Source organism: Geospiza fortis, unplaced genomic scaffold (genome assembly GCF_000277835.1).
Source record: "Geospiza fortis unplaced genomic scaffold, GeoFor_1.0 scaffold157, whole genome shotgun sequence".
NCBI lineage: Eukaryota > Metazoa > Chordata > Aves > Passeriformes > Thraupidae > Geospiza > Geospiza fortis.
In genome coordinates, this window is record NW_005054314.1 from 1,279,703 (window position 1) to 1,294,554 (window position 14,852).

Genomic DNA, 14,852 nt, shown 5'->3' on the forward strand with positions numbered 1-14,852 from the left:
TGCTGAAGTGTCTTGTGGACAGAAGAACATTTGCATCAAGAATCGCCTGCCTTAATTTTTCATGTGTTTTCTTCATAGTGTCATTAATAGCACTTCTTTTATGTGTTTGCTTTAGACTTGTTACCCTTTTCATGGATGAGCTGGGCCATATTTCCCACTGGAGAGCCATCATGGCAGGCAGCCTGGCTGGCATGGTGGCCACCACCGTGACGTACCCCAGCGACGTGGTTAAAACCCGGCTCATCGTGCAGAACAGGCTGGAGCCGTCCTACCAAGGGATTCTCCACGCCTTCTGCAAGATCTATCACCAGGAGGGGCTCCGTGCACTCTACCGGGGTGTCTCACCAGCAATATTAGGTAAAACAACACTGGGGTGAAATGCCTCACTGCAGTTGTGGAGTGTGTTCACTTGCTCACTTGATTTCAGAAGCAAATAGGAATGCTTTCTTGTAGAAGATGTGGGGATTTGCAAGGCACTGCAACACTGATAACCTTTGCTGCAGCTTTATTACTTCAAATTAGGACCAAGTGTGTAGCATTTTATGTATGGTTAAGTGTTCAACAAAATACTCTTTTCCTACTTTTATAGATTATCTCATTTTGTTTGGATGCACAATTTTCACCATTAAACACATTTATATACCCACACACAGAGTGCTTGTAATTCCTGTTTAGTGTGAGAGTGTCTCCTGAGCTGTTCAGTGAAACCAGTTGAGCTGTAGTGTATAGTAGGTGTGAAAAATGAAGATTAATTATATTCTCTCTTTACTTGAAATTAATTTTTAATTATCTATTTACTCTGCGTAGCCTTTAAAAATGCCATTTAACTGAGTCCATGTTTTTGCAATATGACATTATATAAAATGTGTAATAACAATAATAATAAATGTATAATCCCACTATAAAACTGATGAGAGCATGAAACAAACAAAAGAGGCCAGAAGTATCCCTCATCAGCCTGACTGAAGACATAGCTCTGTTTACCTGTGCAAATGCTAGGGTTGGGTTGGACTGGGAAAGAGCTTGTCACAGGAGAGGACCTGGAGAAACAGCTGACCTGTCATGAGACTATAACAGTAAATAATTCTGACAATGTGCACATTTTAATAGGTAAATGTGTGCCCCTGTCAGCATATCTAGATGGTACAATATGGGTGTTTGGTGGTAAACCAGGGACTGAAGAGTAAAGTTCTTCGAAATCTGGATTGGGTTTGTGGAATGTGAGGTGTAAATTGGCAGCAGCTCCTCCCATCTTTCTAGTTATGTGATGGGCAGCTCTCCTCTCTTAGTGTACAGTGTGTTGATATAATCCTGTCTGGTTTGCTTTCTAGGTGCTGTTCCATTTTCTGCAGGCTCATTCTTTGTTTACATCAGTCTGGACACAATCTGGCAAGAACCCATAGTTCGTTTCACTCCTCTTCAGAACTTTGTAAATGGCTGTGTAGCAGCTGCTGTGGCACAGACACTTTCTTTCCCCTTTGAAACTGTCAAGAGGAAGATGCAGGTACAGAACATTCATGTTACCAGTTCTTTGTTGTAGGTGCTTGGTGCAAGAGCTTGGGACAAGACTAGCCAGGTGATCATGGGTGCCACTTTATTTCCCTTACCAGAAAGCTACAGAGACTTTGGTTTTGGTTTTTTTGGGTTTTTTGCTCATTAGTGGGGTTTTGTTTGTTGTTTTGTATTTAAGCTCTGGAAATCATTGCTACAAATGGGCTGTTATACCTTTAATGTGAGCTCAAGTACGATCATGAGATATGTGTATGCTCTCAGACTCCATCTCTGTAGCTTTATTTCTTTCCTTTTTCATAGCAGTTCCATCAAATTCTCAAAATTCAGAATTGGCAAGCCTTCAGTGAAATACAGGCTGGAAGTTTGCCAGCTGAAGAAATTCAGTCCCCTTGGTGGTAGGCAGGATGAATGAGATCCATGTGATTTTCAGAGCCTGTGTGTCTGCCATTTATGCCTCACCACAAAACAAACTTGCTCAGTATTATGTCTGAAGGATCATTATCCTTGTTCTTATTTCTGACTCCTCTGGTTAACAAATGACTTACCAGCTGCAGGTGCTGCTGTTTTCCTGGAGCATCAGCAAAACAAGAATTACTATATCTTCCTGATCTTTTCTCCAGAACTTTAACAATAATGATCTAAAAAATACCCAAACCTCACGAAACAACCACTACCCCACAGCTTCCATCTCACTGGCATAATTCACTTGCTGGTGTTGGCTTTTCATTAGAACTTTACCAGTAGAGAGACAGTGAATAGCTTTCATCATATGGTCATTCTCTGGCAGGGGCGTACGAGTTTGGGTTTTCAGCCTAGTTCCTGGGAATGCAGATTTATGGGAAGCTTTTGTGATCTTATTAGAAAAACAGTCACTAATTGTGGCAGCCTTATATAGGTCCTTGCCCCCTTCATCAAGTGGTAGCCTGGTTGGCAAGTCACAAGGTAGCAAAAGGTCAGTGAAACTCTGCATTTCCCTCTCCTGCTCCCCAAGTTCCCCTTTTCAGGGTGCAGATGCTGTCACGGAAGCCTTCACTGCCCTCTCTCCATCTTGTAGGAGAGAACCTCAGCAGGAGGAGTAAGGGGCTTTTATCAGACCAGCTCATGTAGCTGATGTGTCCAGAAGTCAAGGTTTAAACTGAGCACTTTCATCAAGTATCTTATAAAATATTTCAGAAATATTCTGAGCGTGAAAACTTGATTGTTTTTCCAGCTATACCAGTGGATCTAAGAAAAGCAAATACTCCTTACAAGCCTTCTTTTACTTTATATCCTTAGGCTCACAGCAATACTGTTGTCCTGAAGAATAAAAGAAAATAAAGGCATTTACTGTGCTGTTTCCCTTTTAATATTTTCTGTCGATGCAACAGCTTTTGTAATCGGTTCAAAAGCAGGTTTTGGCTGTAACTGGTGCGATGTGTTGTGTCAGGCTGTGTCGTGATGGGCATGTGAAGTGGGACAGGCCCGCGTTTCATTTTCCTGCCACCAGGTCGTGCTCTTCCACCGAGGGGAGCTTGATCATCTGCTCGGCACTTCCAGCAAAACGGGAACTGGATTTATTGCCTAAATACGTAGGACTTGGAGTGGCTAAAAATACTTTGTGTGAAAACAAAACGCTCATCAACAGAGAGGGTTTCTTCCTCATAAGTGCATTGCAACACTGAATAGTGATTCTCTGAGCTTAGAGAAACACCTCCTGTTCTGTGATTTATTCTGGAGGCATGGGAGAAAGCAAAGATATTTCAAAAGAGCAGACTCCCTAGGTGTGAAATCCTGTAATTTGTTGGGTACTGGAAATTACTTAATTCGTGTAGAGTTGTCCAGAAAAGAGACCTGTTGTTGGAAATTGTGACCCATGTTGATACCAAGAGTGCACTGGAACTCCTGCAAGGTTATCCAAGAAGTTTGGGTTTTCCAGTTAGCACCAGGGTATGGCCCAGCTTTGCAGAGATCAGCTCTGCTTTGTGCTTGTTGGTCTGTGCAGTTTGTAGGGTGCTGGTCAGAAGAGAGAAATGCCTAGTACAGCACCAGGAAAAGTATCGTGAAAAGGGATGGACCTAGAAAAGAGAAAATAAAGAAAAGGAAAAGAACCTCAAGACATTTCAGAGTTCTGTAGAAAATGGGAGAGCAGATACTTCTGATCAGTTTTTCTCAGACATCTTATTCTGAGCAGCCTCTATTTGGTGATTCAGCTTTCTGGCTGATAGGAAGAGGGGCTACCAAAGCCTTCAGCTACCTCTGAGCCTTGTGTGTGCTGTGCAGTGCACATGGAGAAGTGCTGTGCTTTTTTTGAAGCAGTGAATGCTGGGTTTATGGTGTATGAAGAGGAACCCAGCACACTGTGGAAGTCAGTATCACATTCCTTTTTCCTCCCTTTTGTTCCACCATTCTGATAAATGGAGGGAATATGTTGCTAAAGAAGATTTTTCCAGTGAAGCTGCTGGTGATGGGGAGCCAGGGTGTTGTAAGACAATCTCAGGAGCTTCAAAAACTGAGAAACTAGGACAGAAGGTTGTCTCCATTGATTCTGGGGTAGAGTACAAGCAGGAGACCAGGACATCCCATTCAGATCTTTACCTGATGTGCTAGGCAGTCTTAGAAGAGTTAGCTCCATTCATCTCCTCATCTGGACAATGCTTGAATTGTTTGCATAGACTAGGAAATGAATTCTGCTATGGGAGAATTCATAAGGATAAGGTGCTATTTTTGATCTCCGTTGTAATAATTTTGCTTCCTCCTTTCTTACTTTACATATCTGAATCCCACACTTCTGACGTTGGCTGCTTCTGTCACTGGCAGCTGTGGGAGTAGGAGCTGCTGTCAGCTCCTGCTTCCTCAGCTCTTCTGAGGAAGAATTGTGTTTTGGTGATGCTTTATGATGTCAGATTTGTTCTGTAACCATGGCTTCTTCCACCTTTGCTGTTATCAAGTTTATTTTTTAAAAAAAGATGCTGTGTTTGCTATATATACTTGAATGTTTTTCTTAAAAGAAATGTTAATTAATATGAGTGAGTGTTACTGAATATTTGAGTCCTCTGTATTGTGCTTATCCTAATTTTATTCCTTTGTCTTCCCTTTTTCACTTTGCTCCTGATTGGCATGTTAGAGAATTCAGAGGTACTGTATGCATGTTTCAGCATGGAAATATGGCTTTTGTTGTGCATCTGTAGAAGGGAATTAATGAGAGTTATGTTCTATAGTAAGTGTTTCCCCTTGTTTTACTTTATGATGTTTCAGTTTCTGAACAAAATCTTATTGATCATTCTGACTGTTATTCTTGGCTTTCCTTCCTTACCTCAGTGTTCTTTGTTAAATCCAATTTCTAAGCCATGTTCAAGTACTGCCCTTTTTACCTTGCAGACTTGCATACAAGAACACTTTTCTTTTTCAGTTTTTGAGGGTTTTTTTCAGCCTTTAGCAGGGAAATTTTACTTTGAATGAGTCTGGGTCTAAGGAAGCACTGGTAATGTTTCTACAAAATCCCTTCTTTCCTTTTTTACTATATCTGAATACTTTGAGCTACCTGCAATTTTTATTGTTTCATTGATGTTGTTACAAAGATATTTTATACCACTTTCTGAAGTTGTTGGAGAATGCTGCTTAGGGAAGTATTTGGTCTGGCAAATGGTTGAGACATTGCCTGAAAAAAGCTATGGAGCATAATGTAAGCTTTGCCTTCTGTAACAGCCTAGATCAGCTTCTATGAATCTGAACAAATCTCAGAAGTATTTATCTTAGATCCCCAGACTTCCACAGGAGAAAAGCATGAGGATTGACTGTCTGTCAAGTTGGAACACGGAACAGTGTTAGTAGGAAAACTGGATAAGAGGAAGAAATTGTAGATCAAGAATTGGAAGCAGGACTGGTCTGCTTTAACTGTGAGGTCTGCCTTGACTCCAAACCTGTTCATACAAGAAGCTGTGGTGTGATAATTATGTAATACCTTGAGGTAGATTAGCTTTGCACTGCAACACAGGGGCCTGCTGAAGAAAAGCAGGAGAACACATTGCACCTGTTTGAAGTGCAGGAAGTCTGAGGGATGGCAGAAAGCAATTCTCTCCAAATGATCTCCCCAGACACTAAAGTGGCCACCATACCTCCAAATTGAGATTTGGTAGTGCCAGCTGATCATGTCTGCCAGCCCCTTAGAGTGCCTGAGCTTTGTCATCAGTGTGGTGTGAGTGAGAGCTCTTTAATCTGCTTGGGACAGATCAGATGGGTTAACTCAGCCCACCTTTTGAAACTCCATAAGCTCACCCAGCAGACAGGACCTGACACAGGCTGGGTTTGCTGCTGCTCACACACAGCTATTACAGACATAACTTTAATGCAATAATGTCTCTGGAGGTACAGCTATTAGGAACAACTGAGGGATCTGGGGTTGTTCAGCCTGGAAAAAGAGACTCTGAGGTGACCTTATCACTCTCTACAACTTTCTGAAAGGTGGCTGTAGTCAGATGGGGGTCGGTCTCTTCTCAGAGGCAACAACTGACAGAACTAGAGGACACAGTCTTAAGACTGAGTTAAACTTTCCCCTCTGCCATGGGAAATTTAGGCTAGATGTCAGAAAAAAATTCTTCACTGAAAGAGTGATTGGGCAATGAAATCATCAGCCCAGGGAGGTGGTGGAGTCACCATCCCTGGACATGTTTAAAAAAAGACTGGACTTGGCACTTGGTGCCATGGGATGATGAGGAAGTGTTTGATCATAGGTTGGGCTTCATGATCTCAAAAGGTCTTTTCCAACCTAGATCATTCTGTGATTCTTTTATAGGTGATTTATTTTGACTTTGTGTAAATCCTTACCTCATCCACATAAGGCAAATGGAAGTATGACCTATGAAAAGCCCCAGTCCTGTTAAAAATTAGTTTTCTCCTCAGTTCCTAGATAGGCAGCAGAAGATGCAGGAGCTAGCATTGCCATCCACTGTGTGAAATGTGGGACCAAGCCAGTCTGCCTAGGGGTTTGCACCATTAAATAAATTAGTGTTAGTGTGCATGAAAATGATGCACCCATTTGTAGGGCTTGAGCTGAACCATCATGAGGCATTTGGAAGCCACCCAGAGCTGCTCATGCAAGGGGTTTGCACTGCCTTGAGGAACAAGACTTCTATATTCTGTATAAAGACTTCTTCACACTGCAGGTGTTAAAGCAGAGGAAGCAGGCTCAGCAGCAAAGGAGGAATTCTGCAAGAAGCTGTGGAGCCTCAGGGTATAACAGGCCTGGTGATATATCTAAAGCAAAGAGTCAAGCTTTTGACCAAGCATGAAGCTGTTTTGCTGACTTGGTGCCATTCTTCCCAGAAAGGCATGATTTGTTCCCAGTTCAGGTTACAGAGGAAGGGACAAGGTGTTCCTGGAGTGCAGGACACTGGAGGTCAGCTGTGCTGTGCTGCTCTGAACTGATTGCCTGATAGCTTGCCATGGTTTACCTTCCTCTGTGCCTGAATACCTTTGGGTGGACTTCAACCAGGGGTAAGTCAGCATTGCTAGACCTCTGACAGGGAATGACTGCTGAGTAAGGCTGACCTTTAGGAGGAAGAATTGATTAAGCCCAAGAGGATGCCTTCCTCCCCAAAATATTAACACATATTTACTCTTCATTTTTTTTCATTGCAGTGGAATGAAATCCACTACATTTCAAGCATCCAGTCTTCACTGGAGTGAAATTTCTGTGGACTGGAGTGATATTAACTTGAATCCTTGACCTTCAGTTTCCTTTGAACTACAGCTGCACTTGCCTGTTGCATGTGTCCTTATTAACCCAGACTGCAAGGATTTCTTTTTTCAGCTTCCAGATTAAGAGTGTGACCTCTTGAGCTGTGTGTAAATTGTCTTCCTGTACTTTTTTTTTTAACTGATCAGAAATGTGGGACACCTGAATCTGCTGAAAATATGTAAATACCAAGCAGTTTTACTCTATCCACCATCAGGGTAGCATACCACTGATGACAGCTATTCACTGTTAGTTATCTTCCATACTCTGTGCCAAGAGTAATGCCTACTCAAAAATAAATAGTAAATATATGTAAAGTAAAATATGTAAAGGTATATATATATATGTATAGTAATATATGTAAAGTAATATATGTAAAGGTAAATATATTCCAACAAATTTAATGAACAGGGAAAAGAGGGGAAGTACATTAATTAAATACATGAATTCATAGTATCTGTGAATACAAATAATTGCAAACTAAAATGTCCCAAAAAGCAAGTGAAAAGTTTTCATCTGCACAGGAGAGGGGCTGAGGGAGGTCATTGAAAAGGTCTGGGAGATCAGTTCCCAAAATGGCATTATGTTGTCCTGACAGTCACCTCTAAATGCAGACAATGGGAGACATGGTGAAAAGTCTTCAGGCAATAATTACCTCTAACAATTCACCTGCAGTCATGACACTGCACCCTTATTTAAATATTTTGTTTATTTTAAAAGAATATTGTGTGCAGGTAGTTGGGCATTTTTGTACATGTCTCTCTTGGGTTTAGAGTGTTGTAGTAGAACAGTGGAAGTGTTGCAGTGACAGAATCAACTTGGTGGGCTCTGGATGTAAAAATATTGTGTTGGTGAGAGAGATCAGGTGGAGGCAATTCGGAATTTGATGTGTTTTAATCATTTAGAGAGCCCATTGTCCATCAGAGGTAAAAAGAGAAGCAACTTAGCCCTGCTACTACTATGAGTAACACCTTGGCTCTCTGTTACCAGCACAGGGAGCTGCATCCCAGCCTCCTGCATTTGACAGCTGCAGCTGGGAGGGAGGAAGTTTTCAAAAGAAACAGATTTCCATGCAGCAGCCCATAGTGTCAGGGGGTGTCAAAAGCAAGGAATTCCAGCTGCTTTGAGGTGCCTGAAATTCTCTGTCACAAACCTGACCTTTTGGGGATGAGATTAGCTGTTTGATTTGTATGTCATGCTAGGTTTCTGCAAAAGAGGTAGAAAAACCAGTCTGGTCTGTTTTGCTCCTTCCATTTTCTGGCTCTGGTGCCATAGGGTGGCTGTGAGGGTTGCAGTGTGGTAGACAGGCTTAGATGAAGAACCACCAAAACCCACAGCTACTCTTTTTCATGAACAGTGCCAAATGAAACACATTTGCAGTATTATTCTTTTATTAATGCATTTTAACTTCATTTAGCTATGTTCCAAAATACTGAAGTTTTAACTACAACACTGATGCAGTTTTTAGTTTTCCTCTTGCAGTAGATGATTCTGAGATTCTGTGAACAATTGTTATTTAATTACTGTGTGTAGGGTCCTAGAAGCATACAGCTCCTGTAAAGCAGAAAGGCTGGCAGCACATACTTTACTTCACAGACTGAAATCTTAGAAACAGCTCTATCTATGGGGAATGGTACTATAAATAATTTCAGTAAATCTCTTAAAAGGTCAGTGTCTATGGGCAGATTGGAAATCTAGAGGCTTGACTTACCTGTTCCTTTTAAACTGCCTTCTGGAGGTGTTTACTGTGTTACTGAAAGCTGCACTGTGCTTGTCACTTCTTTTGGTGTTGCAGGCAGGAATACTGTAATCAAACCTTTGATCTGTGCCTTTGCAGTGTGTACAGTAATGAAAGGGATTAAGTCAAAGTCACACAGTTAAATTCTGTCAGGCCATGTCCTGCCTACCACAAAGGGACTGAAAAAGGAAGGGAATCACATGTTAATAGCATTCTTGTGTTCTTGAAACATCTCAGAAACCTGTCTTTCTTTGCTGCTTGGCTGCTTATAACTTCATTTACAAAAAAACCCCAAACTTGTGGAACCTGACTGACATTCAAGAAGGCAGAAAAGGGTTTTGAATCCAGTTCTCCTATGGCTGCTGTTGCATTTTTAGGGATACTTTAATAATTTTTGTTTTCTTCTAAGCATTACTGGTGCTAATATCACCATTCTTATGGAACTGATTTCTGAAGTCTCAGTTTGAGCACTCAGCATCTTCTGCAGTACAGATATGAAAGTCTTTGTGCAGAAGGTTTTTACCTGTTACCTGCCATAAGAGGTATTTCACATGCATTTCAATCAGGCAGAAAAAAAAAGAGAAAAAAATTATGATCTGTGGGGCTTTTTAGACAAAGGAGACATGCCCTTAGTGTGGGGGATTATCAGGGTTTTTTTCAGCCTTTAAATTTTAACAGTAGACTTGCCCATCACTATTTGATTAACAATTTCTCTTACGTATGTAGAGTGTGAGTTTTGATCTGTTTGCCTTTCCAGCATCTCAGTTGCCAAGTACTTGAAATTCTATAGCTAAGGCACCTAGAAAATCTCATCACCACTTGTCAGTTGATGAGGCTTGTCATAGGCTTAGCAGCTCTGAGAAGCTACAGTCTAGTCTAGAGAAGGAGTGAAAAATCACTACACTATGTGGTGTTTCAGATCATTGTGAGATCATGATACCCATATCCATCCATCAATTAACTGTACAAGCCCCATTTTTATCAAACTTCTACCTTAGGATGATCTGTTTGCAAGGCATCAGTCTGTGTCCTGGGGCCCCTGACACTTAAGAGTCACTTGCCATGTGTTTGAGTGAAACCCTGCTTTGTCAATGCAAAATAAATCCATGGCTGCATGTGCACAGATGGATGAGGATGGGATTATTCAAGGTCAGGTTATCCTGTCTGTGCTAACGCAGTAGGAGATTAATGAAGAAAGGATTTAGCTGTTAAAAATGACCAACTACACTTCTTCCATGTGAACAGACACTGTACTGCAACTGGAAGTTCAGCTGCCAGCCAGCAGGACTCTCCCCAGGTAACTTTAGCTGGTCCCTATCAAGTGAACACATGGATGTGGGAGCAGGGGCACCAACTGCTCACCTGCAGCCCTTGGAGGGCCCAAACAGCCTGGCTGAAATCTCCATCCTTCCATTTCTGCTGGGCTGCTGCTCCTCAGCCTGTAGTGCAGCTCATGCTGGTCACAGCAGTGCAGACCCAGCCTCAGCAGCCAGAGACAAGTCAGCTGGTTTGATCAGAGTTACAGGAAGGCAGCGTGACTCCAGCCTTCCCTCTCATGGTGTTCCACTGCCAGGAGTGGGAAATGTCTCTACCTGGACCTGGGCAGCTGGCATGGGGCCAATGGGATATGTGGCTCTGGTTCAGATGGTTTGTCCTCAAAAGGGTGGGATTTATTTCTAGTTGTGTCATGGTACAAAAGGAGGCACTGTGTGAAATTACTGTTCACTTTCGTACCTATCAAAGAGTGAGTTCTTTCCCTTTTTAATTTGTATTTTAATGCAAATTAGATACTTTTGGGAGGAATCCAGATCTGTCTGTTGAAACCTGGCATTGACTCTTCCTTATATAGCAGGATGGAGGAAATAATTAATTACTTTGGTTTTCTCTGCTTGTTCTAAACCCCTCTGGGTGTCTCTTGACAGGCCCAGAGCCCTTGGCTTCCCCACTATGGAGGAGTTGATGTCCATTTCACCGGCATGGCTGACTGCTTCCGGCAGACTGTGAAGCACAAAGGTGTGCTTGGACTTTGGAGGGGAATCACACCCAGTCTGCTCAAGGTGAGGTTTTGCTTTCATCCAGTCAAATACTATCCTGAAGGAGTCAAGACAGTTTTGGGCAGTTGGGGATAGAAAGCTTATGACATATGTTTGTACTTAGTAGCTTATGGATGACAGAATCAGCCTTGGAACTTGGTTTGGTTGTATTTCCCCAAATCCAGGCTGGGCTTCTAGATGTCACCACTTGAAAGTTCACTTCAATATCTCTGAAGAAGGGGGTGCTCCTAGCACACAAGGTGTGGAGTGGATGGGGGATTGCAAGCAATCCACTTAGGGCAGCTAAACAAGTTCTCCCTCTGACCTGAGCTTCAGTTGTAGTGAGCTGTAAAAAAAGTGTGCTTGTATAAGCCACTTGGCCAGAAGTCCAAAGCAGTGCTTTCAGCCAGCTATTTAATGCATGTGTATCAGTTACTGCAGCCTTTGCTGAGTTGAAAGCATGAAATAAAGCATGATAGTTTAAACAGAAGGTAATTTAATTTACATAAATACATTTTATAGTGCTGTGATGAGGATTACCTACATAGAGTACTACAGGTCAGCTAATGAGAGCTAATTGAGTGACAGTAGGATTGATTGTGATGGCCTGCCTGTGACTGCCTTACCTTGGCTAATACAAAGCCAGTGGCCCTGGAGCTGCTGGTTCTGCATGGGGCAAAAGAAGAAAATTGTGGAGTCACTCCAGTGTATGTAGAATAAATTCCACATTTCCTGCCAGGATTTGCTGAGATTGCTTAGGATGTGCTTGGGTATTTGACAAGTTCTGGTAATCTATTGGGGAGCATAGACCTTCTTCCTCACAATATTGCTATAATTAGTTATGTAACAACAATAAACTCCTACTTTTAGCACATTGCAGCTGCCAGCATAGCTTGAGATGAGACTGATTTTATATAAATGAGGACAAGGTCTATTATTAGATCAGATCTGAAGTCCTAGAAGTTCCCTTTTTTTAAAACATCTAAGCTGTGGATGCTGCTAGTGAGTCTAATTTTTTTTTCTTATATTGCTTTTTTATCAGATTGTGCCATACTTTGGTGTTATGTTTAGCACCTTTGAATTCTGCAAGCGGGTTTGTCTCTACAGAAATGGTTATATTCAATCTCCTTTAAATTACAAGCTAACACCTGGTGTTGACCAGAGCTTACACCCACAAGAACTGAGAGAATTAAAGCTCCTCCGAAGGGAAAATTTTGAGCCAAGGAAATCAGCACTTGAAAACTGACATCAGAGTGTCCACTGCAGATACAGAAATACCTTTGCAAGAAAGACATGCTGAGCTACAGGTACTGACATTTCAGTGGACTGCTTGGTTCTTGTAGTGAGACACCTGTGACAAGAAAAAATAAATCTGTATTGTATTTGCTGAATGGATTTAAAGAATATGTCTGGCAAGCACATACTGAAGAGGAAAGATGCAACTAGTTTGAAAACTCTGTACTACTGAACTTGAAATGGCATTATTTTAGGTGCTTTTTAAAACTGAATAGCCATTTGAGATTAAACCAGGTGCAGAAAGGCAAGAGAATAGAGATGGGAGTATAAATTGTCTCCAAAAGCATTAAGAAAATGGATTTTCTTAAAGCAATCTGAGATACCAAGTCAGCCAAAAATAATAAAACAGAATAAAACACATGCAACATGCAAGAGTTTCTACTGAAATCTCTAGGTTTTTTAGTGGTACTGTGTGGACATGGCATTCTACAGAGTCAGAATTAGTTCAGTCACACTCCCAAATCCACTCCTTAGTTTTTGAGATGTACTTAAGAATAATACTTTTGTCTGAATCTCCAGCATAAAGATGCTGCTGCAACTGTGTTTTTGCTAAGACAGAACTTTAATATGCAAAATGGACTATAATACACCGGAATGACAATCTTGCAAACTTAAGTGCATACTCAAAAATATTCCTCCCTTCCTCGTGCATTGTTACTGCATGTATGTGAATTACTTCACACTTTGAAAAATAATTTCCTGAAGTCCTCTAACTGAAATATTTCCTGGAAAATGCAGTTCTTAAATGTGTTAGATATTTCAGATCCACAAACTCTGTCATGTTGTTTAGGTACTTTTAAAGCTCTATTTTTTTTATTAAACCACTTTTTAGTTCCAGTGCACAGACCTAAGCCTACTATGCTGCCTTGAACTTGCACAGAGAATAGCACCATGCACACCTCCTGTGATTGATCACTGCAACCCTGTGCTCCAGGGGCTGCAGACAGGTCCTCTAGGAAGGAACCTCTGCAAGAGCACCAGGTTACTGGCAGTGCCACCACCACAGATGGGCCTCTTGGGAGCTTTTGGACAACAAAAGATTATCTCATACCTGAGGAGCCATGGTGTGTTGCTCCAGTTCTTTTGTAGAAGTTCAGCTATGGACCAGCCCCATCCCAGTGCCCTCTGAGAGAAAACCCAAACCCTATGTCCATGTGGGATGCTGGCTGTGCCCCTGGTAGCACAGGAGTCACAGCAGCCCAAAAGGTGTGTGCACACTGGCTCCAGCCTGAGCTGCAGCAGCCTGGGCTCAGCACAGCCTTTGCTGCTTTACACATCTCCTCAGCTGAGTTTTTGCACTGTTTGTAACCCCTAATGGGTGAAAATAAGTAAATCTCAGAAAGTGCTTGGTTAGAACGTGTCACAGCAGGATTGAGGCATTGGCAAATCCATGCAGGAACAGTCTGTAACTGTTTAGAGAAACTTGCAGAAAGATTTGGGGTAACTGCAAGGCCTGCCTTGCACCTAGAGCTAATTGTTGATGTAACTTACAGCTGAAGTCTTGCAGTATCTCTCTTAATGGGCTTTGTCTGTTCTGCTGGAGTGGTGCTTCATACTGATTTTTTTCTCAGCAAAGAAATGCAGGCATAGAAAGCAAAAAATTAAGATGGTAGAGAGCAGATCTGGTGGCTCATGGATCACACTGAGGCTGTAAGTGCTTTTCTCTCTAATCAACCTGCCTAGTGATCATGTTTCTTTCTCTGTGCCTCATTTTTCCCATGGGCACAGTACAGGTAATAATACTGAGACTTACTGGACATGTATGGATGTGGAGATGTGAATTGTAAGAATGTTGGGGAGGAAAGGATTTCTTGCCTTGTCCTAGCATACCTGTATGTTTTTTACTAACACTGTACTTCTAAATAGATTTTAAATATTGAATGGGTATATATGAATGTCTGATCAACTCTTCAAATCAAATCTTGTAAGAGTCAAGTGAGTCAAAAAGTTATCTCTAACTTGTTTCTGATGTGCCACTACCACTTTTGTATCGTAGTGCACTCCTACGACCTATCAGGCACTAATCTTTTATCGACCAAGCCTGTCCTTTGTAATCACAAATACACGTGATAAATCCCCAAAAGGCAGCACTAAAATATTTAAGTGACACTGTCACCTTCAGTGGATCACTAACATGTGCAATGGTGTATGACCATGAAGAACCAGTCAACAGCAAGGCCAAACTCTCGGTCAGGTGAAGTTCTACTCGAGTGAGGTTTGGCTGCCGCTGTGTGATGGGGACGGGTGGTACCTGCCGGGCTGTGCCGAGCATCTCAGCTGAGCTCAGCGCTGGGACTGCACAAGGATATACACGACCTGGAGCTCGGTCACTGCCGGGCCCTGTGTGTGCAGGGTGACAGCAGCCCGAGGGCTGAGAGCGGGGTCTCGGCTGCGGGGACAGAGATGGGGCCTCAACGTGTCCGTGGGTGAGGCAGTCTCAGAGCCCGCCCCGCTCCAGCCCTGCTGAGCCCGGCTGCTCTCGCCATGGCACTGGGATGGCCCCGTCACCGCCATGTGCTGTGCCCGGGGTAGGGATGGGCGGTGTGACCGGGCCGGGGCC

General features: G+C 42.4%; 1 protein-coding gene across 1 annotated transcript; it reads left to right on the plus strand.

Annotated features, from left to right (window-relative positions):
• The first annotated feature begins 119 nt into the window (after nucleotides 1–119).
• SLC25A43 (solute carrier family 25 member 43) lies at nucleotides 120–14,375 on the plus strand. The gene is made up of 4 exons (XM_014306591.2): nucleotides 120–357; nucleotides 1,332–1,504; nucleotides 10,886–11,020; nucleotides 12,039–14,375. The coding sequence occupies exons 1-4, from the start codon at nucleotides 132–134 to the stop codon at nucleotides 12,240–12,242; spliced, it is 738 nt and encodes a 245-aa protein (XP_014162066.1). The 5' UTR covers nucleotides 120–131; the 3' UTR covers nucleotides 12,243–14,375.
• The last annotated feature ends 477 nt before the right edge of the window (nucleotides 14,376–14,852 follow it).